The sequence below is a fragment of the Phoca vitulina genome, unplaced genomic scaffold, assembly GCF_004348235.1.
Source record: "Phoca vitulina isolate PV1807 unplaced genomic scaffold, GSC_HSeal_1.0 scaffold7, whole genome shotgun sequence".
In the NCBI taxonomy this organism is placed as follows: domain Eukaryota; kingdom Metazoa; phylum Chordata; class Mammalia; order Carnivora; family Phocidae; genus Phoca; species Phoca vitulina.
The window spans coordinates 50,440,275-50,467,939 of record NW_022589710.1 but is presented as its reverse complement, the minus strand read 5'-3'; the positions used below and the strand labels follow the sequence as shown (position 1 = coordinate 50,467,939).

The following is a 27,665-nucleotide window of genomic DNA, read 5'->3' as shown; positions in this document are numbered from 1 at the left end:
AAAATATTTTCTTATGTAATATTCTAAAAGCTTATTGTTTTACCTTTTACATTAAGATCTAATATCTACTTGGAATTTATGTTTAAGGTATGAAGTAGGGATCATACAGTTTAGATAAATATCTAATTGATTCAGTTTCATTTATTGAAAGAACCACCCCTTTGTTATTACTTTACAGTCCTGTCTTGGTTGTAAGTCAAATGTTCACATATGCAGACATCTGTATCTGGACTTATTCAATCCTCTGGTTCATTTGTCTATTCCAGTGCCCATATCACATTGTCTTGATTACTGTTGTTTTATGATAAGTTGTGAGATGGTAGAGTAAATCCTTCCATTTTGTTCTTCAGGTTTATCCTGTGTATTCTTTACTCTGCATTTCTGCATAATACATTTTAGAATCAACATGTGAAATTATTAAAAACCTAGGATCTTTGTTAGATTACATTGTATGTATAGGCCAACATGGAGAGAATTGACATTTTTATAATGTTGAATTTTCCTATTCATGAACAGAGCAAATTCTTCCATTAAGATTTTATAGTTTTTTTGTCTAGAGATCTTATGTGTTATACATTAATTTTAAGATTTATTTTTGGACTTTGATACTTTTATGCCATTTTATAGAGTATCACTTAACATTAAAAAAATTAACAATCTTTGTCTTTTTTAATTTTTAAATATTTTTTTTTGGGGGGAGGAGCAGAGGCCAAGGGGGAGAGAGAATCTTAAGCAGGCTCCACGCTAGGCATGGAGCCTGATCTCACAACCCTGAGATCATGACCTGAGCCGAAATCAAGAGTTGGATGCTTCACTGACTGAGCCACCCAGGTGCCCCATCTTCAGCTTTCTTCATTTCTTTCCATGTCTCATTCCTTTTTGCATCCTGAGATTCCTCATCTGCCTTAAGAACATACTTTGAAATTTTCTTCAGAGTGAATCTGCATATGCCTGAACGAATCCCATTTAGAATTTCACTTGGAGTGGGTTCTTTGGTGACAGATCCTCTCTTTATTTGTCTGAAAATGTCTTTATTTCACTTTCTTTATTGGAAGAGATTTTCACTGGATATAAAATTCTAGATAGTCCTTTTTTTTTTCCCCTAGTCTGTATTTCGAAGATATTTCATCATTTTCTTAGTTCCATTGTTTCTGTTGAGAAGTCGGCTGTTAGTTTTGTTGGTGCTTTTTGTATGGTAATATATATTTTTCTCTAATTTGCTTTTGAGTTTTTCCTCTTACTCTGGTTTTCTTCAGTTTTACTATGATGAGCTTAGTTGTGTTCTTTTGATTTGTGCCTATTCCCTTTGTCTCTTATGTTCATTTTTATAAGTATTAATTCATTGTTTTTTATTCCGTATTTTGACTATTTTCTTTTGACCTTTTATTTAATTACCTGTTCTTTCTTCAACTGAATCAACTCTATTAACCCACCCACTGATTTTGTATTCTCAGTTATCACATATTTCACTTTAGAATTTGGATTTCATTGTTTTTAACTTTGTAGTTCTTTGCCCAAATCCTCAGTCTGTGTATCTGTGTGTCATAACTTCATTGTCTAGATCTTATAAAGGTCTGTTTCTATTTCTGTTATCTCTTATTTTTCTTGGATTTTGATCACATTGTTTTTCCTACTGTTTATTTTTGATTATCTCGTTACTTTTGTTTGACAGAAAATATATTTCATTCTTATTTGATAAGGATAAGTAATTTGATAATTATTATGTATTAGAATATATATTTACTTTTTGTTATAGATTAAGGGCCATAGCAATCATGGATTACCTTATTATTTTTGTTGAGCTATTTCAATGTTAAAACTTCAGTGCTGGGTTTCAACTATTTCTAGTTCACCTTATTGCTAGTGGATGACTCTTCAGGAATTTAGCCCAAAGGCTGGGGGTGGGGTTGGGGAAGTTTAACTAGGCACCCCCTTCCTTGGAAAGGCTCTCAACTCTGGTTTTTCCTCTGTAGCCCCACACATCTGTTAAAAATTCTGTTTAGCTTCTCAGTATCACAATTGCTTTTTCAGAAGTGGGCTGATATTTCAGGGAGAAAAGATGGACTAACGTCTCTGAATTTATTTCTTCTCTTTCATCTTGGTCTCATATATCTTTCCAGGGCTTTAAAACTGCTTTGTGTTTAAAATTTCTAGTTTTTTGAATTATTTTTAGTGGAAGGTTTGGTCTGAATTATCTAGAATGTCATTTTTCGAAATGGAACTCCCTGAATGTTTTCATATATATATGGTTCTATTACTATATTTGATATTTCTAATGCTATTTCTAACAGGGTTTTGCTGTTTTATATCCACTGTATGAGGTTCCTTTAACTTGGTACATAGCTATACAACTTGTGAGCATGCTTTTAACAAAGGCTTTGCTCCAAACTCAGATATCCTCAATGTTCTGCTGAGATTTTTGTAGTTTTGAGTAAGCTGTGGACAGTTGTACTGTCATGCTGTTTTTTGATGATGTTAGTTGGGATAGTTTGAGTTTGGAGTTTGAAAATACTAATTTGCATAGTGCACTTTGCATTTGTTAATGTTTTACCTTTCACTGCTTACAAAGAACCCTTAATGAGTTATTTCATTTTTATTTCTTTTATATAGCAAATAAAACTAGTATGTACCGTCTACAGTCAAGAGTGTTAATGGGGGTCTGAAACATAATTACTGAACTTAAAGTTAAAGCTGAATTCAAAGAAAGTCCAACTTCTTTTATCCTTATTACCATGTATCAAGAATTATTCCACATCAGATAGAGCTGTGATTGCACAATTGGATGTTACACCTCACTAGTGCTCAGCTCATTGGTATAATTGGTGTATACAATTCACCAGTTTACCTAGCTGTCCAGTGTGCCCAGCTCCTCAGGATGTATCCTTTTATATTGTCTAAACCTGGAAAATTATACATGCTTAATTGTGCTCTTGGTTGAATTGTTCAACTGCTAGTTTCTCCCATCAGGTTGTGTTGCTATGGTTTGTTTTGTGTTTTCTGTAACTTGCTTTCAAAGTAGGGGTGTCTCCTAATTGAGGGCATCTCATACCTCATGTGTGTGTATGTAATCCTGATTAAGAAACAATTGTCTAATGCAAAACTTAAATATTTTTGAATTTTAGAAGGTCTTCTGAAGGCCACATGATATTTGCTTCCAATTTATACAAGGCTTAATATAGGTTTTCTGACTCACTTATTCCAGTTGAAGTCAACATTTACATTTTATAACTGTTTGACATATTGTGTTGTATTTGTGAATTCATGATAGCATGCTGTCAGAGAATATGCAGTTTTGTTATTTGAACATTAAAGTTCTCAGAGGCTGCAGCTGTTTCCCCCCTCCAGATTTAAGTTTGAAATAAAATTACCAAAGTGATGCACGTTCACTGTGGAAAACTTTAAAAATGTTGTACAAATATATAAAGAAAAATGAACGACTGCCACTGTCTCTCACCAATTTTGGTTTCTGTTGGTACCCACTGTTATTCACATTTATTGTGCATTATTCTGAGGCCACAGTTGTTTATCATGCGTTTTCTCAGTAACTAAAATATATCTTGAAAGTTTATAGGACACAGTTTTCTTTGAGAGGCAAGAAGTGTTGGTTTCTATCAGACATGCCAAGATTTGATTTGTTAATCCTTTGTGATTCATAGACTTTTGTTTGTTTGGTTTCTTTTATACTTCCCATTAGAAGGGCATAGTTATTATTTATTATTTATTTTTTATTTATTTATTTATTTATTTAAAGATTTTATTTATTTATTGGACAGGGAGAGACACAGCGAGGGAGGGAACACAAGCAGGGGGAGTGGGAGAAGCAGGCTTCCCATGGAGCAGGGAGCCCGATGCGGGGCTCGATCCCAGGACCCTGGGATCATGACCTGAGCTGAAGGCAGACGCTTAACAACTGAGCCACCCAGGCGCCCCATAGTTATTATTTATAACATGTTCTGGAAAATATTTTCTGTTAAGACTTAATTTTGGTAATAAACAGTCAATATTGCATGGGCCTCATACCACAGGGGAAATTTCAGTTCATTAGCTGTCTAGATTCTACCCATCTGAGTGTGATATGAGTACTTACTAAGTTTGATTATTCATGAAGGAAAAGTCAGTTTTATTTTAGTTTTTTATAGGAGGGTCACTGTAAACATGGATCCAGCTGTTTCTGGAAGAGTTGGTCATTAATTGAACTCTGAGACTTCTGTCAACACTGCATTTAGGATAACATGGTTATTGCATAGGTTACAGCAACAGAATATACAACATATTTACTGAAACAGATTTTAAACCAGCAGATATTGTTCAAGGTATGAGGAATCAACATATTCAACAACATAATCAGCAAAACCATAATACAATCCCAGAAACAGAATGCTTTTGCCTTATTTTGTCTTCTTTCATTAAATGCTAACATTAAAAACTATTTTAATTTGTATTTTGCTATTTTGCTATTTTTATAACTATAGAGATTTAGGACTTTTTCCTATCTTAGTAGTAAATGTAATTGAATCAAATCAATTAAGTAACATGGTTAATATTTTTCCTTTAGGTCTCAGAAATGGAAAAAAAAAGTGAGGAGGCATTAATAATTGTAGTCTTTAATTCTTATTGGGAATTATCTTATTCAAAAGTTATCAATATATGCTGTGTCATTAGGTATAGAGTCCATGCCCTTCCATTTAGAACTATTTTTACTTGCTCTTTCTTTGGTCTTCCCCATGTCAGGAAATGGCATCACAGCCATCCAGAGGTCATCCAGTATTCACTGTAGATCTTTTCTTCATACCACAGTCCCAACCCATTATAAAAATCTTGTCCTTTTTATTACTGAAGTCCTGCTCAGTTCCTTCTACTTCTGTCTAATACTTCTGTCCAGGCCACTGTCATTTATGCTGTGGTGGCCTGCATTGAACTTGTTCTCTTTCTCTTTACACTTTCCCCATCTGTGCTTCTCACAGTAGCCAAGTGATATTTATTTATTTATCCATTCATTCATTTTAAAATTCCAGTAGAGTTAAAATGCAGTGTTATATTAGTTTCAGGTGTATAATACAGTGATTCAACAATTCTGTACATTACTCAGTGCTCATCACGTTAAGTTTACTCTTCATCCCCTTTACCTATTTCACCCATCCCGCCACCCACCTCCCCTCTGGCAACCATCAGTTTGTTCTCTATAGTCAAGAGTTTCTGTTTTGGTTTGTCCTTTTTTTTTTTTTTTTTTTTTAAATTTGTTTTTTTTAATTCTTAAATTCCACATATGAGTGAAATCATGTGGTATTTGTCTTTCTCTGACTGACTTATTTCACTTAGCATTTTGTCTTCTTGATCCATCTATATTGTTGCAAATGGCAAGATTTCATTCTTTTTTATGGATGAATAATATTTCCTTGTGTATTTATACCACATCTTCTTTATCCATTCATCTATCGATAGACACTGGGTTGCTTGCATAATTTGGCTATTGTAAATAATGTTGCAATAAACAGGGTGCATATATCTTTTTGAATTAGTGTTTTTATATTATTTGGGTAAATACCCAATAGTGGAATTACTGGATCATATGGTAGTTCTATTTTTTTTTTTTTTTTTTTTTGAGGAACCTCCATACTGTTTTTCACAGTCAACTGATTTTTAAAAAATCATCATCACAGTGATTTATATCTCTGCTTTTTAAATTTCTACCTAAGATGTTTCTATTCAGAATTCCTTGTGATGGCTAATAGTACCTATATTATCTGGGCTTCCGTATGTACCTTGAATTTGTCAAACTTATTCCTACATTAGGGTCCTTGCTGTGGCTTCTCTTCTTTCCCAAGGTTTTTGCATGGCTGGTTCCCTCTTGTCATTCAGGTCTCCAGTGAAATGTCACCACCTTGAGAGAGGCCTTGCTCTCCTCTCCTTTTTGTTACATAATTGGTAGCAGGTAGTATACTAAACACACTGTTCTGTATATTGCCTTTTTCATTTAATGTATTTTTGAGATATGAGAGTATTCCATATTAGCATCTAATGAACTTTCTAATTCTTTTACTAATTTAAAGCATTCCATTGAATGAATGTTCCATAATTTAATCAGTCTCCTATTGATGGACATTTAGGTTATTTAAGTCTTTTTCTTTTATACACAACACTGCAATTAGTGATCTTGTACATGTGCCATTTTTCACATGAAAAAGTAAATTGGTAGAATAAATTTCTAGGAGTGGACTTACAGGAATTAAAGTATGTGCATTTGTAATTTGTTACATATAGCTCAGTTTTAAAATTGGTATTTTAAATGACCTCTTTTGATACATTCAGTTGAGAATTAGCATTTATCTTCCACTTTTCCAAGAAGGATGAAAGGTGGCTTACCTTAAAATTTTAATATGTGTTACTTTAATTCTAAGTGGCCTCTAATATTGAGTTTCTTCTTCCCTTTCATATCAGATCCCCATACTCTTCCTCTTATCATCCCCTGACCCCAGCAGTTTTGTCCAGGCACATGGTTACTCGGGTAGAGATGACATTTCCCAGTTTCCCTGTGCAACGTCTGAGCTTGAAAACAAAGCCATTTGTCCAGTAATTTGTTTTCCTCCTTCTCTTTATGTGGGTTGAAATAAGGATGTAGCACTTAACCAACTCCAACCTTGCAGAAGAGGATAACAACCTAGGGTAAGGTAGAGCAACACATGGGAGGAATCTGGATCTTGGAATGACCTTAGGAAACAGAGTAGCCTCCACCTGTCCTGCTTTCTTCTGGACTGTAATATGAGATAGAAATAAACTACCTTCCTAAATTGTATCTTAACTAATACAGAAATGTAAATAGAAATTGATGAGAAAGAATAGACAAAAAGAAAACAAGAACTATCCAAATGAGTATTTTAAGTCCTTGGTTGTTGTTGACTTAGGTGGAGTTGTGTGACTCGGTGTTAGCAGTGGAAAAAATAACGTATTTTGAGCCTATTGATCTGTTTGGATGATTGGGTCTGTGAAGACACTTAGGTGGCCTTATACTATGATTATAATTCTACCACTGTTGGAATTCCTAAAATACTTTGTGTTTATTCATTTTCATTCATGCTAGTTTGTGCATAGGTTTTATTTTTCTGAACACTGACTAGCTATAATGTCTACTCATTTTTATTACTTATTGTTGTCTTCAGACTTGACTAAAATAGAGGAAGTATATTGTGATTTACCCATGTTCTGATGGTTGTATAAGGCAGTAGTTGTACTTGCTTAGTGTTTTGTAGTTCGTTAAGTGCTTGTATGAGTTGAGTTTCAGTCATAAATAACAGAAAGCCTCAAATAACAGTGACTTACAAAAGACAAAAGTTATTTCTCTCTTATGGGAAAATCTTAAGTAGAAAGTTCAGGGTTCCATGTGGTGCTCCCTACAATGTGTAAGGGATTCTGGCTCTTTCTGTCATGTTCTTGTTGTTGTTGTTTTTTCCTGTTATGGCCTCAAATTCATGATCTAAGATGGCAGCATGTGTGTACTAGGCAGCAAGATGGAGGAAGGAATGAGTATGAGATCAAAAGGTGCTTATGTGCTATCTCTTCTGGATAGTTTCTGGAACTTGTCACTTGACACTTATACCTGTATCCCATTTGCCAGAATTAAGTCACAAGGCCAGAAAAATGTTTATATTTGTCAGTCACCTATCTAGTTAAAAATTCCTTTACTGTAGAAGAAATGGGGGTAGGGGAATAGATATTGGAAAACAACTATTAATTTCTACCATATAATTTATACTTTTGTCCCATTACTTCTATACTTTTTGGTCCACACTACTCTATGTGCCTAGGAGGGCAAATTATTATTTCCATTTATGGAAGATGATGCTGATTTTTTGGAGAGATTAAATTCCTTGAACAGCTCAGTTAGTATGTACTTCATTTAGAAAGCTAATCACAAGGCCAGTAGGCGGCACAGCTAGGACTAAAGAGGTGCTCATCTATCACTGGATTACAGAGAAGGCTAATACTAGTGAAAAATCATAATATTTTGAAATTGAGAACAAAATTCTATGAAATAGAAATTTTGTGGATGGAGTGGGGAATATGCATGTATTAGGCTCTCTAGCTTATTTCCTGGTTGAGGATTTATTTTAAAACAGATTTAAAAAATTGCATTAGTTATCTATGGCTGTGTAACAATTATCCCTGAACTTACTGGCTTAAAACATTTATTATTTGATAGTTTCTCTGGGTTAGCAACCCAGGTGTGGCTTAGCTGGGTCCTTTGGCTTAGGATCTCTCACAGGTTATAGTCATCTCAAGGCTTGACTAGTTGATCTACTTCCTAGCTCCTTCAGTTCCTTGTAGGTTATTGGATTGAAGTGTCAGTTCATCATGATCTGTTGGTCAGAGACTTCTTTGATTTACTTGACACGTGGCCTCTCCATAGAGCATTTACAACATGGCAGCTTGCTTCATCAGAGCAAGCAAGAGAGAGGGCTAGCAAGAGAGAACGTGCTACCAAGAATGGAAATCACTATTTTTTGTAACCTAATTATGGAAGTGATATCTCATAACTTTTGCCATATTCTATTCATTAGAAGGAAGTCACTAGGACCAGTCCACACTCAAGGGGAAGAAATTTTGCAGGTAGATGAATACCAGGAAGCAGAAACCATTGAAATCATGTCAGAAGCTACCTAACAAAAATATTAATTTTAAAACAGAATCCTCCAAATAGGGTAACTCGACATCATCACATGTACTAGCTATGGTGGTGAAGTAGCTAATGGCTAAATAATTTTGGATTTTTTTTTTTTTTACTAGAAGTTTGTACCCTTTAATCCCCCTCCCCTGTTTCATCCCCCCCCCCTCCTCTGGCAACCACCAGATTGTTCTCTGTATCACTGAGTCTGTTTTGTTTTGTATTTTTTTAGATTCCACGTATAAGTGAAATCACAGTATTTACCTTTCTCCGTCTGACTTATTTCACTTAGCATAATACCCTTTAGAATTGTCCATGTTTTCACAAATGGCAAGATTCCATTCTTTTTTGTGTATGTATACATCTTTATCCCTTCATTGATTGATGGACATAGGTTGCTTCCATATCTTGGCATTATAAATAACACTACAGTGGACATAGTGTATATATCTTTTTGAATTAGTGGTTTCATTTTCTTTGGATAAATACCTAGAAGTGGAATTGCTGTAACGTATGGTAGTTCTATATTTAATTTTTTGAGGAACCTTCATACTCTTTTCCAGAGTGGTTGAACCATTTTGCATTCCCACCAACAGTGCACAAGAGTTCCTTTTCTCCATATGCTTGCCAACACTTGTTATTTCATGTCTTTTTGAGCACACCTATTCTAATGGGTGTGAGGCGATATCTCTTTGTGGTTTTGGTTTGTGTTTCCCTGATGATTGGTGATATTGAGTATCTTTTCATGTGTCTGTTGGCCATTTTATGTCTTCTTTGGAGAAATGTCTATTTAGTCCCTTTGCCTATTTTTAAATTGGATTTTTTGGTACTGAATTAGGTGAGTTCTTTATACATTTTTGATATTAACCACTTATTTGTTATATCTTTTGCAGATTATCTTCTCCCATTCACTAGGTTGCCTTTGCTCTGCAAGAGCTTTTTAAAAATTTTTATTTATTTATTTAACAGAGATAGCACAAATAGGCAGAGCGGCAGACAGAGGGAGAGGGAGAAGCAGGCTCCCCGCCGAGCAGGGAGCCCGATGCAGGGCTCAATCCCAGGACCCTGGGACCACGACCTGAGCCGAAGGCAGCCGCCCAACTGACTGAGCCACCCAGGCGCCTCTGCAAAAGCTTTTTAGTTTGGTCTAGTTACATTTATTTATTTTTACTTTTGTTGCCCTTGCCTGAGGAGACTGATACAAAAAATATATATTGCACAGACTAATTTCCAAGAGCTTACTGCCCATGTTTTCTTCTAGTTTTATGGTTTCCAGTCTTCCATTTAAGTCTTTCATCCATTTTGAGTTTACTTTTGTATATGGTGTAAGAAAGTGGTCCAAAAAAAAAAAAAAGTGTTTCAGTTTAATTCTTTTGTGTATAGTTGCCCAGTTTTCCCAATACCATTTATTGAAGAAACTGTCTTAATAATTTGGGGCTTTTATTTCAGTATTTGGATTTCGGTATTTGGATTTTGCTAAAAAGCACAGCCTTCCTTCCTGAAATACAGAAGTCATTCAACTCATTGAATTTAATGAGAGAAATTCTACCTGCTCATTCAGTGTCAGTCTTCAGTAGCAAGCTCTTTGAAGGCAGGGTATGGATACAACAATGTATTGCTCTATTCCTACCTACTACAACAACTGGAACAAATGAGTGTCCATGTTTATTGAATGAATGCATGAAAATGGACCTGGGGCTTTTAAAATATTGCTGGAAAGGGAGACCTGTATTAGGCTTATTTTTCTCACTGATTAGTTGTGTGACCCCTCGTTAGTAACTTCATCTCCTCAGTCTTCTTTTAGAGTAAAAGATTTGGATAAAAATCCAAAATACTTCCAAGTTTTATTTTATTTCATGTTTTATTTTTTTGTAAGTGATTCATACCTTTTGGTTCAACAGTTCCACTTAAAGATTGTATCTTGAATTTACAAAAATTATATAGGAATATTTGTCATAGCATACAGTAAAAATAAATAATTGTTATCCCATTATCAGTAGGGAATTATTTTAATCAATTATGGAGAACTATGCATTTGTTAAGAAAAAGGATATAGATTTATTTGTTGTCATGTAAAGTTGCCCATGATATGTCAACTGCAAAAAATTTATTTCATTTTTATTTAAAGAAGTGAAATGGATATGTGTTTGACTAGTCATGCACATATGCATAGAAAAATTTCTGAAAGTATACAACAATATACTTATCAGTGTTTTTCTCTTCATGGATGGTATTAGCAGATTATATTTCTTTCTTTTTATTCTTTTTTATTTTTAATTGTAAAATATAAAATTTACCATCATATCACTTTTTAAAGATTTTATTGATTTATTTGAGAGAGAGAGAGAGAGAGAGAGAGAGAGAGAGAGCGTGGAGTGGGGGAGGGGCCAAGGGAGAAGGAGAAGCAGACTCCCCACTGAGCAGGGAGCCAGACCCCAGGGCTTGATCCCAGGACTCTGGGATTGTGACCTGAATTGAAAGCAGATGCTTAACTGACTGAGCCACCCAGGTAATCCTCACTTTTTTCTTTTTAAAGATTTATTTTATTTTTAAGCTTTAGTTTAAGAGAGAGAGGGGAGGGAGTGCACACGGGTTGGGGGGGGAATGAGAGAGAAGGAGAGTGAGTCTTAAGTATACTCTGCACTGAGCACAAGGCCCAACGTGGGGCGCGATCTCACGACCCATGAGATCAGGACCTGAGCCAAGACAAGAGTCTGATGCTTAAATGACTGCACCACCCAGGGACCCTATCATTGTATCACTTTTAAATGTTTAGTAGTGTTCTGCACATTCACCATTTTAGAACTCTTTTTATCTTGCAAAACTGGAACTGTACCCATTAAGCAACAACTCTCCAAGCTACCCCTTTTCCAGTCCCTGGACATCACCTTTCAACTTTCTGTCTCTATGAATTTGACTACTCCAGGTACCTCATATAAGTGGAATGATACAGTGTTTGTCTATTTGTGATTGGCTTATTTTACTTAGCATAATGTCTCCAAAGTTTATCCATGTTGTAGCATGGGTAAGAAGTTTCTTCCTTTTTAAGACTGGATAATACTCCATTGTATTTGTAACCACATTTGGTTGATCCATTTATCTGTCTATGGACACTTGGGTTGCTTCCATCTCTTGGCTATTGTGAATAATGCTGCTATAAACATGGGTCTACAAATATCTCTTTAAAACCCTCTTTCAGTTCTTTTGGGTATATACCTAGAAATGGAATTGCTGGTAACTCTGTTTAATTTTTTTAAGGAGCCAACATATTGTTTTCCATTTTATACAATTTGTACAATTTTATACTCCCACTGACAGTGTACCCGGGTTCCACTTTCTCTCCAACACTTGTTATTTTCTGGTTTTTTGGTTTTGTTTGTTTTTGATAGTAGCCACCCTAATGAGTTTGAGATGATTCTGTATTATTTTTTTTTCTGATGAATTTTGCTATTACTTTTTACACTAAGAGTGAACTATAAAGGTATTTCCATTTTGTAAAAATTGCATGAATTAACATCCTTTTATTTTTTAGTATTTATCCAGTATTGTTTTCTATTACAGCAGGTACTACATTTATTTCAGATGCAGTAGTAAATTATTTATTGGGATATTAGGGTTGATTACTACGATAAATTAGAAGCTTGATGCTGAAGGGTGTTTTGAGTTTTTAGTAAAGCACTGTGAGTATCATAGTAAATATCTTAAAATTGTTTTTAAGCAGTAAAAAGTGGAAAACCAAGAATTTTCATTCTTAGTAAATATTAACTGCTAATTTTTTTGATAGAATATTTTTGCTCAGCTTTTATTGACTAAACTTATGTTTACCAGTGTCATTTTAAAAAACAATTTAATCTATAATTTATCATAAAATTAATCTGCTTTATGTGCACAACTCAATGATTTTTAGTAAATGTACTGAGTTGTGCAGCCATCATCATAGTCCAGTTTAGAACATTTCTTTCGCCCCAGTAAGATTCCTTGTTACCAGGACCCTTCTGGCTATATAGAATTGTTAACAAAAGATTTCTTATAACAGGGCTATATTTATTGCTTCTCTTAAATGAATCCAAATGTCTTTTATCCCCCATAGCCTCCTGCATGAAATATACACATCATCAAATAGGTAAATTTTATTTAGGGGACTATATGATGATATACATGAAATGTATTTGAATTTGTACAACTTTTAGCAAGGAAAATCTTGCATCAGAGAAAAAAAATTCTTTCATGTTTATTTTAGAGAGTCCCAATTAAACATTTTTCTGTTTGACTTTAGTTTTTGATCTTTTACAGCTGGTTTATTTTCAGTAGATCACAGTAGAAAAGATTGACAAGCTAATGAAAAACCTTTTAATTATTTGCTGCTCATAGACATCAGAACCTTTCTAGGCAAGTCATGTTTATAGATAATTAAAATGCAAAAGAACTAAATAGAACAGTTTATCATTAATAGAGTAATAAATGCAGTCATTGGCAAACTTGGTATTTTCCTTCTACTTCACCAGAGGGCACTCTTTTCTAGTCTATTTTAACTCTGATCTATTGAATTATTATACTTTGAAAGATTTAAGTCCTTTATTGGGATCCAGGTTTTGATGATTTAAAGACTAATGATTGTTTTCTTTTGTAACTTTCAGTCCTTTTTTTGCAATCTGTTGTATAATAGTATTAAAAAGGACACTATAAATAAGCCATTCTTAAATGCTGTAGGTGGTAGTGTATCTGGCATAAAATATCTCTTCAATATGTTCTCTTTTTGCCTAACAGCTCTGTAATGTCACCATTTCTGTCCATGTTAAGGTTTCAGATCGGGTGGAACGACGGCTTCAGGAAATAGAAAGAGAGATGCGCATAGAAAGAGAGCTGGTGGAAAAACGTCAGGATCAGCTGGGACTTATTTCTTTACAGCTACAGGAGGTTTGTGAAAAATACCTTCCAGAATGTAAATCTTGAGTTCGGATAGTTCAGATAGTTATTTAGCCATTGTTAAAATGGTTAGAGTTCCTTGGTCGTTGCATATATATTTCAGTCCGTCTGAGTAGTATAGCGTATAGGTTATCTAGTTCAGTGTGTGAAGACAGCCCTACCTGGATCAAACCCAAAGTCTACTGCTTGCTGGCTGTGTGACCTTGGGCAAGTTCCTTTGCTTTTCTAGGCCCATTTCCTCTGTGAAAAACAGAAATAGTATTTACCTAATCATGTTAGTGTGAGGATAAATGAGTTAATGCTTATAAACCACTAAATATAGTATCTGGCATGTGCTCAAAAATGTTAACTGAAAGTGTGATTACTCTGATCAATTTTCCTTGGCATGAACTAGACCAGAGGTCAACAAACTATGGCCACTGGGCCAAATGTGGCCCATTGCCTATTTTTGTAAATAAAGTTTTATTGGAACACAGCCATTCCATTCATTTACTGTTTGTGGGTGGTTTTTTGAAACTGGCAGCATTGAGAAGTTGTAAAAGAGACCGTGTGACCCACAAAGCCTGTCTGGCTCTTTTATAGAAAGTTTGCCAACCCCTGGACTAGACTATGGTCATACCATTCCAAAATTGAGATCACTTACCTTTTAGGTAACTTTTTTATTTTGAAATTTCAGACTTAGGAGGAAGTTGAAAAATTAGAATAAAGGATTTCTGTATGCCCTTTACCTAGATTCCTCCAATATTCACATTTTATATCTATATAATAATAATAATAATGTATAACAGTTATTATATATTACATATATATAATTTTTTTTGAGCTAGTTGCAGACGTGATATAAATACTTTTACACCTAAATAGTATGGTGTGTATGTTCTCTTCCATAATCACAGGAAATTAACATTGGATCAGTACTATGATATAATCTATAGTTTTTATTCACATTTTGTCACTAACATCCTTTTCTGGTCCAGGATATAATACAGGGTCACATATTGCATTTGACCATCATGTCTCTTTAGTCTCCTTTGATCTGGAACAGTTTTTTCAGCAGAGTACTGGCCAGTTATTTTGTAGAAGTCTTGCATTTTGGTTTGTTGATGTTGTCTCATGACTAAATTTACATTATAGACTTTTGGCAGGAAACCCAGAGAATTGGTGTTGCATTCTTCCCAGGATATCTTATTAGGAGGCTTATCTTATTAGGAGCCATTTGTCCCATTACTGATGAAAACTGAACATTTGGTTAAGATGTTGTCTGCCAGGTTTCTCCACTGTAAATTTTACTATTATGCTTTTTTAAATATTTATTTTATGTGGAGATTCTTTGAAACTTGAAAATAGCTTATTATTGTATGTTCATCCACAGATTTTAGCATTTATTAATATTATTTCATGAAACAATTACTATAGGTGATGCTAAATCGTGATTTTTTTTTTTTTTTTTTACACATTCCATCACTTTTTCTGCATTTATTAATTAGATTCCTACTGTGAGGAAAGACTTTGCTTTTTCCTTTAATTAATTAATGTTGGTGTAGATTTGTGAATTTCATTGTGTTACATTAGTTATATTTTATTACTATCATTATAGAAAATTAATTTGTTGAATTTCCCTTTAAATGTGTCTTAGATTTATACGTAAAGTATAAAAATTAAAACAAAAAGATTTTAAAAAGGATTTCTTTTTCTTTTACAAAATGATTTTCTCTAAAAGTGGTGCTCTAAAAATGCACTTATGTGTGCTTCAAGATCATTGACCCTTATAAATTGATGGATTAAATTTTTTTTTAATTATTAGACACTGCCAATTGAAAATTAGAAAAAATGGCAACTCTGAAATTATAATGTAAGCAATAGAAAAATCTACTTTTGTTTTCTAAAATTCCATTTTCCTCCATTTCACAAAAGGAAGCATACCCTTGTTAGTTGGTAATTACTTTGAAGGGGATACTTTGTTGAATAATTAGATACAGCATGTGGGTAGCCTTTTTTTTTTTTTCTTTAAACCTTGATTTTTATACATTTGTTCTCAAAGCAAATTGCATCTGGTGAGCATAAGAATAGACAATTGTTCTTTTTTGCAAGAGAAAATTAGAGAAATTTTCCGTACTTATTTTCTTCTTTCTTTGCAGAATGCACAAAATTACAAAGAGGGAGAGGAAGATTGCTTCCCACCCCTATTATTGAGAAACCAGAGCCTGAATATTTGCATTGTAATTGTCAATTTGACTAAAAGCTTGAGCTGTGATTTGGAATTCCATCTCTGACAATACAGTAGAGGATCACTATTGATAAGAAATGTTTAATTTCATATTTTGTCACTTTAATATAAGTGGTGACCTATACGCTTTTAAAAGGTGGTTTTTGGATTAAACAGTGCAGTGGAAGCTGGAAAGGATTAATTTAGGCTGTTAACGTTTTCCTACTCCCAAGTTAAGTGGCTTAGGCTGTTCTGGAAAGGTCATGTTTAAGGAGAGGAAACACTTTGCTTTCTTTTCAATATTAAAAAATACTTTTGCAAAGACCTATACTGTATGATGATAGTAATTGATATATTTTGTTTCTGGCTATGGTGAGGAAAATGAATCTATAGGTGAGTAAGGAGATCTGGACTTTCAGCCACTGTGCTCTTCTGCCTCCCTAAAATGTATAATTCAATGTTAGTGAAAATTATGACATTTAAAAATTGTTAAGAGATTAGGAGTATTCATTAAAAATTCCAATGTCAGATTTTTAGGTATAATGTCATGGGGAGGCAATACGTACTTTTGGCTAAAACCTGCTTTTTTTTAGTGATCTAATGAGGTCCTTAGGTCCTTGGAGCTTTATCTGTTCCCATTTAATGAAAAACACAGTATTTTTTTTTTTTTTTTTTTTTTTTAAAGATTTTATTTATTTGACAGAGAGAGACACAGCGAGAGAGGAAACACAAGCAGGGGGAGTGGGAAAGGGAGAAGCAGGCTTCCCGCGGAGCAGGGAGCCCGATGCGGGGCTCGATCCCAGGGCCCTGGGATCATGACCTGAGCCGAAGGCAGACGCTTAATGACTGAGCCACCCAGGCGCCCCGAAAAACACAGTATTAATCATTGAAAATTGGTTGAGGAACAGCCACTCTCCTCTTCTTGTTTAGAGGTCTTAAGGAATTGTTCACTCTCTAATGTGTTTGTGTTTTTTCCCCCCTCTTGGTCTAAGCAGGAGGGCTGTAGACACTCTGGAATCTGCTTCCTTTATTGAGTCTCAACTATTCATGTGCTACTGATATCACATGAATGTTAGATTTTCTTAACTTGGTGAAGATCTTCAACTGGCCTTCAGACTAGATTGAATGTTATATCTTTGTCTTTATTTGAATTCCTTAAAATGAAGTACATGAGATAAATGCTGGATGCATATTTGTATATGCCTTTCAGAACATTGCATAGCATATTAAATAAAGTGCTAGTTCTCCCACTTACCTCCACCAAAAATATTCCATGCTTGCCAGTGATCTAGGGTGAATCAGGTGTCTCAAGATTTAAAGGAACTTCATGGAGAAGTCTATGGGGAAGGTGAAGAATGGAATCTTAATTGAAGATGGTGAAGATTAGTGGGGAATTGTTAAGTGTAAGATGGGAGCTCAGCTCAATGGTTTTCGGTCTGTACATCTATGAGAAACCAGATTATGTGAGCCTCATCAATAATGTTAAAGCCTATACAGAAAAGTTAAAGTGATTGATAGATGTTTTTTCCTATATTTTTCTTCATCTTTTGGCATCTGTACCAATTGCGAAAAACCTAATGAAGAAATAGCTATTTGTTCCTTCCCAGAAATGTCACTGTGGCTCCAGAGATGCTGAGTAATATGGATACTTCACCTAAGAAGAGCCTTGGGGACAGTTTATAAATGTATTTAGTTTGGACTCATTAAGGGAGAAGCTTCTAAGGAAGCCAAGAATGTTTTCCTAATGTCCTCTTAATAGCTTTAGCATCTCCCTTGAAATTTCTGTGTCAATTCAGAGGAGAATCTAGTCAGGCAAATGTTCTAAGGTGGCCTCATTAACCCATTCCTGTTAAGACTCTCCTACTTGGTTTGGATTGACAAGGAGACCTTTCTGAGGCTGGTACATTTTTGGACTTCACTTACCTTTCCAAGGCTGAATTGTATAACTTTTGCTTGGCACTTTACCCTCCTGTTTCCATAGTCAGTGCCCCGACATTTTCACATATTTATTTCATAGTACAAGCATCCTCTTCCCCACTGATGTTACTTGATGCCTTTTATATAAATGCCCATTAAATCACTCTGACATTGACCAGCCCAACAGCTTCCCTGGGCTTTGAGAAAGACCAGTAGAATATACAAGTCAATGGGAGTTTAAAATACAAGCTCCGTGGAAAGCATGAGGAAGGCCCAGAAGATGCACCTTATTTTCCCAATCCTTGGGACATGAGCTCTAGAATGCGGTTCTTTTCAGGCCCAGGTGACCAGGTGGGATGTGGTAAGCACCGAGTAACACAGTAAGGGTGACAGGCAGGACCCTCAGACTACCAACAGCCTGAAAGCAGAGTATCACAACAGGACAACTACACATATACTATCTTGTAGGAAAATGTGTGTAGCTGGGGAAAATTCTAGAACTCCTGCTCTAGTGTTTATTTTTCATGGGGTGGAGCTATATGTGTAGGGTAAGTCTGAGCCTTAATAAGTCCTGGTTTTTATTTTTTTAATAAACCCTAACCCCATTGACTATTTTTCTCCTTTTGCAGCGATGGCTTTTTTTCTCCTCACTATTCTGTTTCTAGTGATCTATTTTACGTGAGGTTTTTGTGCCAGGTTATTACTAATTACTGTTTCCTGATATTTAATTGTACTCATTTTGAACATTTTGCATTTTTAACGTTTGACATAGTATGCACTTAATAAATATTTGTCAAATGCATTAAGTAGTGACCATATTCATACACTGTTTTGATCCACTGTTTTAGTTTTTATTTCTCACATAATTCTTTTAACATTTTTATTAAGTATTTAGTATGAAAAGTATTTAATCATATATAATTTAAATAAGTGTATAACTAAATGTGATCATATCATAAATGTTCATTCATTCTCTTTTTAATTCAGCTTTTGTTTATTTATTTGCTTGGCCCGTTTTTTTCCCCCCTTCTCTTATGTATTCTGTGATCATCAACCATTAACCCCACTCTCTAAGAAAAAGGAGCCAGTGTGAACAGCCTGGGAGAGATCCCTTTATATTTTCCTTAATTATTACTCTTAATTATCCTAGACAGATGTATTTGGACCATATATACCTTTGCATATATAGGACTTTTTTGGTATGTTTCATTTTAATAAAATGGGATCATATTTTATACACACACACACATACACACACACACATTTCTGCTTTTTGGTTTTTCCTCTCACCAGTACTTTCTGGAAATTCCTTGAACTAGCTGATATGGTTCAAACTTAATCTTTTATTCCCATGGATGGATTTTTATTATAATAGAGGCTATCAGATTATCTTTACCAAAAGGTTCTAACCTTTTACAGTTCTGTTAGTAAAATGGTTGAAAATGGCCCTTTGCCCTACATTCTCTTTAATTTTTGCCAGGCTCACGGGTATAAAGTGTTAACTCATTTTTATATTTATTTGCATTTCTCTATTAGTGAATTTGAACATCTTTTCACATATTTTTTTGGCAGTTTGCATTTGTGCTGGTACAGTAGCTTGTTTATCATTTGCTCATTTGAAAATATTGATTATTGTGTTTTCCCTCAGGAATTTTACTTTTTTAATGGCACGAGGAAGGAATCTGTTATTTTTTATGTGACTAATGAGTTGCCTCAGCATCATTTTTGAATAATTTGTTCTTTCCCCACTGATTTAAATGCCACTTCTGTTATATATCTAGTTTCCCGTGTTATATCTCAGGTTCTATATGCTTTTCTATTGATCTGTTTGTCTATGCCTGAACTGATATCATTTTATCTCCATTATTATAGCTTTCATTATATTTTGGTAAATGATAATGAAAATCTCTTGTCATGTTCCTTGAAAAATCCTGCTGGCATTTTGATTATAATTGTACTGACTACATAGATTAATTTGAAGAGAGATGGTTTCTAATGTTCTTCAATAATGTTTTGTAATTGTATATAAAGGTCTTAACAGCTTTTGTTAGACTTATTCCTAGGTATCTTAGAGTTTTTCTTTCTATTGTGAATGGAATATTTTCTTCTATTACATCTCTGATTGGTTATCTGTAGTATATAGGAGTGCAGTTGGTTTTATATGTGGCTCTTGTATGCAACAATTTTGCTTAATGATCTTATTTTATAATTTGTTAGCAGCTTTCATGTATTACTGTCATGTACTATACACTGTGTAGATAATCATATATGAAATGGAAGGCAATTTAGTCTCTAACTTTATAATTCTTTGTTGTTGCTTTACTGCACTGGCTAGAAACTTAAGTGCAGTGTTGAATAGAAACAAAGATAGCAAGAATTCTTGCTTTATTTCTGTTTTTATAGGGATGCTTCTAAAGTGTTAATCTTGTTGCATATTGTTTGCTACTGGTTTTTTCAGTGCTGTCTTTTTTCAGATTAAGAACATTGCCTTCTATTCCTAGGTTTCCAAGATTTTACTCTAGTTTTTTTTTTTTTTAGTTTTAGTTTCACTCTATTTTGTGACTGGTTTCATGGATATGAATTAATTACTTCTTGGTCAATTATTTTTTAATCTGTAGTGTTCCTCTTGATATTAACATTCTTTGAGTTACTGTTTTCTTGACATATGATTTTTCTGCGATATTTTAATCCTTCCTTTGTAACTTATTTTTGTATGTTTCTTATAAACACCTTATAGCTGGACTTTAAAAATCTCATTTGATAAATTATGTCTTTTAATGGCTGGGTTAGTCGGTTTATACTTAAAATTATTCATGCATTTGGAAATGTTTTATCCTTTTATTTGTTTTTTTAACATCTCTTCTTTTTTTGTTGTTGGTTCCCCCCCCTTTTTTTTTGTTTTGTACTGGATTAAAATGTGTTATATATTCATTTTTATACTTCTGACTTTGATTAGATTTCCATTTTTTAGATGGTTATTCTCAAATTTAAAAATTGCATCTATACAAATTGTTCTAAGAAATCTGTGCTCTAAGCACAGTGATTTCCTTTCCGTGTCTTATTAGAACACTTTTCTTCTGACCCTCAGCAAACTTATATCTTCTCATCCTTCAGGTTTAATTGTTGCCACCCCTTCAGAGAGAACTGCCCTGCCCCTCCCTTTTCTAAAATAGCTCTTTTCAGGCAACCCTTTTGGGACACCTCTCACTCTTAAGAGCTTTTTCTGTATCTTCACTTAATAAACTTTTATCTCTTTACTCACACACAAAAAAATAGCTCTTTTCTGGAATGCCTGGTGGCTCATTTGGTTGAGCCTTTGACTCTTGATTTTGGCTCAGGTCATGATCTCAAGGTCCTGAGATCAAGCACTGAGTGGAGCTCCATGCTCACCAGGGAGTCGGCTTGAAATTTTCTCCCTCTGTCCCCCTCTTCCCCAAATAAATAAATAAATCTTTAAAGAATAAAGTAGCTCTTTTCTGCCACATTGTTTTCTGTCATGTCATATTTATCTTTTCATAGCACTTAACACCATCTATAATTGTATATTTGTTTATTATTGTATGTCTTCCCCACTAAAATGGCAACTCTGTTGGCAGGAACTTTGTCCATCACACCTGTTTTCTGGGGCATGTAATGCAGTGTTTATCTCCCACGGCAGACAGTCTGTGAATAGTTGTTGAAGGAATGACCATTGTTTTCACATGTGAGTGACCATTTGGCTGCATGCAACACTCTTGGTTAAAAAAACAAACTTTTTTCTTTCTCAGAGGTTTGTCTGTGTTGTATTATCCTACTGCTCTTATTCCTGCAGAGAAGAAAGTGAATGTTAACAAATTTGTTCAACTTTGAAGTTGAGTATGTAGCAGTTGAAATGATTTAACTGAAATCCCACAAGCATTCTTCAAGAATTAAGACAATCACAATTAAATTTTAACTTTTTAGAAAGAATATTTTGATATGGTACTTTACTGTTTTTCATATTATGTTGGGAATTTAGGACAACTAAATTTCTGATTTCTTGGTGCCTAACAGATGAAGTTAGAAAAAAATTTAGAACTGCTCAGATATAATAATTCTGAAAGTAAGATCTCTTTAAGATATTAATTATGGATTTCTGAAACTGTTAATTCAACTGTGGGGATGTGAATGAACCAACACCTTATGAGGTTCCCATTATGGGTCAATATCAAAGGCTGATTGACTTTGGTTTGGAGACATAGCAAATAATGGACAGAAAAGACTTAAGAGATAGTTTTTTCCTTTGTAATTTTCAGAATGTTTGAAAATTCTTTTAATATGTGTTTTTCACATGATTAACACTACCTGTTTCAAATTTAGATAAAAGTCTTAGAATACTTGAAAATACGGAATGACTACATGTTTTTGACCACTAGTCGTCAGTATTGAACCATCAATTGTGACCCAGCAGGCATCCTTCATTAAAGTTGCTAAACTTTCTTGGAAAATGATGATAATATATATACCTCAACTATTAGGGCTCCCTGAAAGTGTGCTTGGCACAAACATTGCAACTGAAAAAGAATATAATTAACTATTGCTATTTGGAAATTTAAATTTGAAACAGTGTTGCTTTCTACAGTTGAAAAATAAAATATGACACATTGAGTATTATATATTAAGACATCTGTTATATTTAACACTAAAACTATCATTTTTATGCATTTTTGCTGGAGTTTCTTTTATGCTTCCTATTTAGGGTTACAGTTCTTCCTCCTTCCCTCCCTCCCTCTGTGGAAAAAATCTTTTTACATATAGTAAAACAATTAGAGACTGTAATTTGATATGAGAGTTTATGTCACTGGAATCATGTATTCCCATGCCCTTGTCCATGGTTCATGTATCTAATCTATACAGGAATGTCCCAAAGATACTTTCTCTACATTTTTATCTTAAATAGATCCAAACTCTTTCTCCTAATTATCGTTTTCTTTTCCTTGATCATCACTGCCTTTGTACCTTGTTGTCCACTCAACCCAGTTACAGTCATTTTCCACTGGTGTTCTAATGTTGTTTGATTTTCCTTTGTGTGATCTTGTTTTTGTTTCTTTCACCTGATACAAAAGCATTTTTTATAGCTGTATGATTCCTTGCATTTCTAGTTAATTTACATTTTTATTCAGTACCCTAGATTTTTTTTTGTGTGTGTGTGTATGTGTAAATACTGAAGCTGTGGTATTACTCAAGAAATGAGAAATTGTTTAGGTTTTTCTATCATCTTTTATGGTCAAGTTAGAACACTATTTACACCTATAACCTTATGTTGTCAGTCCATGGGCTTATTTGGCAGTGAGAAAAAGTTGTTCAGTTTCCTATTTTTCATCTGAGATTGAGAACCTGAAGCATTGTTAGGCAATATCAGACTTGGATGGGAATCAAGTTAGAGTGGTGCTGTGATTTAAAGCCACAAAGCCTGGGCAGACTTGGGTTGCTGGAGCTCCATTTCCTGTTCTTTCCCTTCCTGACCTGGGAACTTGAATAGAAGGTGCTAAATTGTGTTTTTTTGTGTGGTTCAGCCTAGTAAGTAGCTCCTATGATTTATTTCTTCTAAAAGGATGGATACTTGTCTTGATGACAAAAGCAATGTTAACTTTATATTAAAAAAATTTTATGTGGTTCCTTTATGTTCTCGCCTTTACCATTTCTCTCATCCTTCACATCCTGTCCATCATTAAATCTGTTAGCTCTATTTATTTTTTTTTATTTTTTATTTTTTTAAAGATTTTATTTATTTGACAGAGAGAGAGGGAACACAAGCAGGGGGAGTGGGAGAGGGAGAAGCAGGCTTCCCACTGAGCGGGGAGCCCGATGCGGGGCTCGATCCCAGGACCCTGGGATCATGACCTGAGCCGAAGGCAGACACTTAACGACTGAGCCACCCAGGCGCCCCTAGCTCTATTTATTTTTAAAGATTTTATTCACTTTAGAGAATAGATGGAGGGAGAGAGAAAGAGAGAGAGGACAAGCAGGAGGAAGAGTAGAGGAAGAGGGGCAAGCAGACTCCGTGCTGAGCGGACACAGGGCTTGATCCCATGATCCTGACATCATGACCTGAGCCAAAATCAAGAGTCAGATGCTTAATAGACTGAGCCACCCAGGCACGACATCAGTAATATTTAAAAAATATTTTCTGAATTGATCACTCCTCATCCCCTCCATCACTACTACTCTCATCTATCCTCTTGTCTCTATTTTCTCCTGCTTGGGCTGGTGCAGTAGCCAGCCCCCTTGCTCCCATTCTTACCTTCCTACAGTCTTTTCCCCACAGAACCAGATAGTGCCACATCATTCTTCAGAACTCTTCAATGGTTTCTTTATAATATTCAGAATGAAATATAAAGTCCTCTGCCTACAAGACCCGTCTTATTGTTCCTGTATGCCCACTCCTCTAATTCTCTGTCGTTCTTCTTGTCCACTAATTCTCTGTCGTTCTTCTTGTCCACTCTAGGCCAACTACACTTGCCTTCTTGCTTTTCCCGAGACATGCCGGGCACCCTCCTGCTTTTGGACATTTGCACTTTCCATTTCCAGAGCCAGGAATTTTCAACTCTGGAAACAGTTGCATTGCTGTTTACCCTCATGTCATTCAGAGCCCTACTTCAGCAAGACCTTATTAACTATCCTAGATAAACCCATTCTTCACTCCTGAACCTCTTAAACTGCCATATTTTTTTTTATTAGTGCTTTTTATTGTCATCTGTCTGCCCCCTGACCAGAATGCAGGCTTTATGAAGGCAGGCACTTTGTTCACTGCTGTATCCACAGTACCTAGAGCTATGGCTGGCCTGGAATAAGGGCCCGATAAGTGTTTCTATTGTCTACTATGTAGTCAGAACTATACATAGTAAAATATTCAGCCTATACCTTCAAGTAGTTAGTATATGCCAGGTACTGTGCTGCAGACTAGAGATTTAATGGTACTTAAAGCATGATCTTGACTTTGACGGACCCCCAGTTTAGCTGAGAAAGAAATGTTAATAATCTCTGTAATTCACTAAGCGTGTTATTTCAGTTTTGAAATAGGCTTCAGAGGAGCCCAGAGGGGAAATAGTTATCTATTCTTTTTTCAACTTTTTTTTTTTATTATGTTATGTTAGTCACCATACATTACATCATTAGTTTTTGATGTAGTGTTCCATGATTCATTGTTTGCGTATAACACCCAGTGCTCCATGCAGTACGTGCCCTCTTTAATACCCATCACCAGGCTAACCCATCCCCTCACCCCCCTCCCCTCTAGAACCAATAGTTATCTCTTCTTGACCCTCTGGGAAAATTTGGGTGGAAGAAGTGGCATTTTTGCTGAGACTTTGTGTTTTCAAATCATTTTAGGTATTTCTTTTATGAATGTGATTCTATCCCATTGCTTATTGCTACATGATAAGCACTTTACCAATCCATGGCCGAAATACGTATTTAAATTCTGATTCAATATAGTTTTGATTTACAATATTGTTCTTTGTCTTACTATTTTATACCATGTTAATTATTTTCTTCTCTCTTCTGTGTTTGTTACCTGTGAATTACTTATTTTTTTGCAAAGATAAAGTAAACACTTTTCTGTAAGGTTGTGAAAGAACCATTAATGTTACCATGCTGATAAAAATGAAATAGATGGAAAAGAATGATTTCCTATTATAGGATTTGTCTTTCAAAGCCGGTTGAACACTATTTGGCATAGCTTGAAATGTGCAGGTCCAAGACATCATGTTCTCCAGTCTTCTTCCTTAGTCTTTTTCTTGATTTACCTCTTTGCCTCCTGCCCCCTACCCCTGCTGATTTAACCTGTAAGTCTGTTTTATTAGGCTTTGATCATTTCAGATGACAATAAAACCCTTTTAATATTTTTTTCTTGTGGAAAATATCATTTTCCCCAAAATTCCTTGTAGAAGAGAAGCTGGAAGAGATCTTGTATGTTGTCTCTTTCAACCTTGTACTCACTCAGTACTTGAATTTCCATTCACAGAGCATAATTCCCATGTGGTTCATGCATATTATAGACAGTTTCCACAAGCCATGTTCCCTCTTTTATTGGGTAGTATTGATAGTAATAGCTGGTTGGATTAAAGAATATTCCAGATCATATATTTCAGGAGCCTGCTATTTAATATTGATAAAACAAAAGTTGAAAGTATAGAACTGTATCCTACATCATAAGAGAAGTAAAATGCCAAGTGTTAGGATGCTAGGGAAGGTTTTTGGGTTCCTTTGAAGGGTGCAGTTTTATGAGATGATGTGTAGATGTCAGTTGTCCTGAGATTCTTAAAATCTCATTTCTGTATAATTAACACCTATGTCATCTCTTCTTAGACTTTTTACTTTATTAAGAAAATATTACCTAAGGATGTTAATTATTAAATGTTTGCAGTGTACTTTCTATCCCCTTTCACCTCTCCATTTCAACATTTCTCCAAAATCCTCCAATGTATGTAACTATTTATTTTATTTTATTTTTTATTGTGTTAATTACCATACATCATTAGTTTTTGAAGTAGTGTTCCATGATTCATTGTTTGTGTGTAACACCTGGTGCTCCATTCAGTATGTGCCCTCTTTAATACCATCACCAGGCTAACCTATCCCCCCACCTCCCTCTCCTCTAGAACCCTCAGTTTGTTTCTCAGAGTCCATAGTCTCTCATGGTTGATCTCCCCCTCCGATTTCCCCCCCTTCATTTTTCCCTTCCTGCTATCTTCTTCTTTTTTTTTTTTTTTTTAACATATAATGTATTATTTGTATGTAACTATTTTTTATTATTCAAATGTTTTTGAATAAGCTGTGTTTTTCAGGTTATCTTCCTGGGTTGATCAGTTTGCTTGTAGCTTCTTTGTTCCAATCCTCATCGAAGTTAGTCCTCATACAATTTTTTGTTTTACTTTCTTTTCTTTTTTTTCCTGATCATTTGCTCTCTAGGTTCTTGAAGAGTCATTTCTTATTTTCTCCAAAATGACCATTATGGCCTCTGACTCCTTTCTTTATTTCACCTATTCTTTAAGCATGTGTATAGATGTTCTTGTAAAGAACCTCAGAATCTGTTTGGAAATAGTTGAGGTTTGCATTATGAATAAATACTCTTATTGCTGCTGTGAGTTGCATTTAAGTCTGACACATTTTATGTTCATACCATATATGACGAGACTTAAAGTATTGTTTAATCACATTTATTTTGCTGTGTGTACTTACTTGTTCTTGCTAATATTGTCATTGTAAACTATAACAAATAAGGCTAGCATGAATCTGTGTGAGTCCCTTTGTGTAGCAACATATGCAAATAGACATTTAATGCTGCTAATGTTATGATGGTGAAAAATGTCTGTGCTCTTGTTGACTGAACAGCTGCCTGACAATAGCCTGAGATTTTCTGAGTGCAGGATTTGTTTAATTTCTACTTTGTGCTTTTCTTGAAGAGTGTAATGTTTCTATCTACATTTTCAGTGAATTTATCCTAGACCATCTGTTTATAAAGCGCTTTTCCATCATTATCAATTAATATTTATTGGGCAACTACTGAGTGCATAGTAATGTTGTGTAAACAGAGACCACTCTGCTACAGATAGACTTACTCATTGACTTGGTACTGTTTTATTTTGATTAGAAAATAGTGAAAAAAATATTCAAAGGATAAAATAACATCCTCTAACTCTAAGCAATGAAAGGTGATATATATTTACAGGGCATTCTGCTCAAATACATATAAAACTTGAGAAATTTTATTTTAATTTTTTTTAAACTTGAGAAATTAAAAATTTTTGTAATTATTTATGATCTTCTGTTTGTCAACAATTCTAACTCAGTGGTCCTGTATTTAGAAAGTCAAATGAAGTATCATATTGCTCTGGGGTTTCTAATAAAACTCTGAGTGTCCTTTTTCAAAGAGGAAACTACTCAGATAAAAACAGACCCTCCACTAAGAGCCTTTGCGTTTTGATTTTGAAGGAA

At 34.6% G+C, this 27,665-nt stretch overlaps 1 protein-coding gene across 1 annotated transcript in view; it reads left to right on the top strand.

The window, feature by feature from the left end:
• The window catches only part of CEP128 (centrosomal protein 128), a 419,635-nt gene that overhangs the window by 44,966 nt on the left and 347,004 nt on the right, over positions 1–27,665 (top strand). Inside the window, exon 9 of the mRNA XM_032405704.1 lies at positions 13,460–13,576. Coding sequence (XP_032261595.1) covers positions 13,460–13,576 — 117 coding nt within the window. The remainder of the gene's footprint in view (positions 1–13,459; positions 13,577–27,665) is intronic.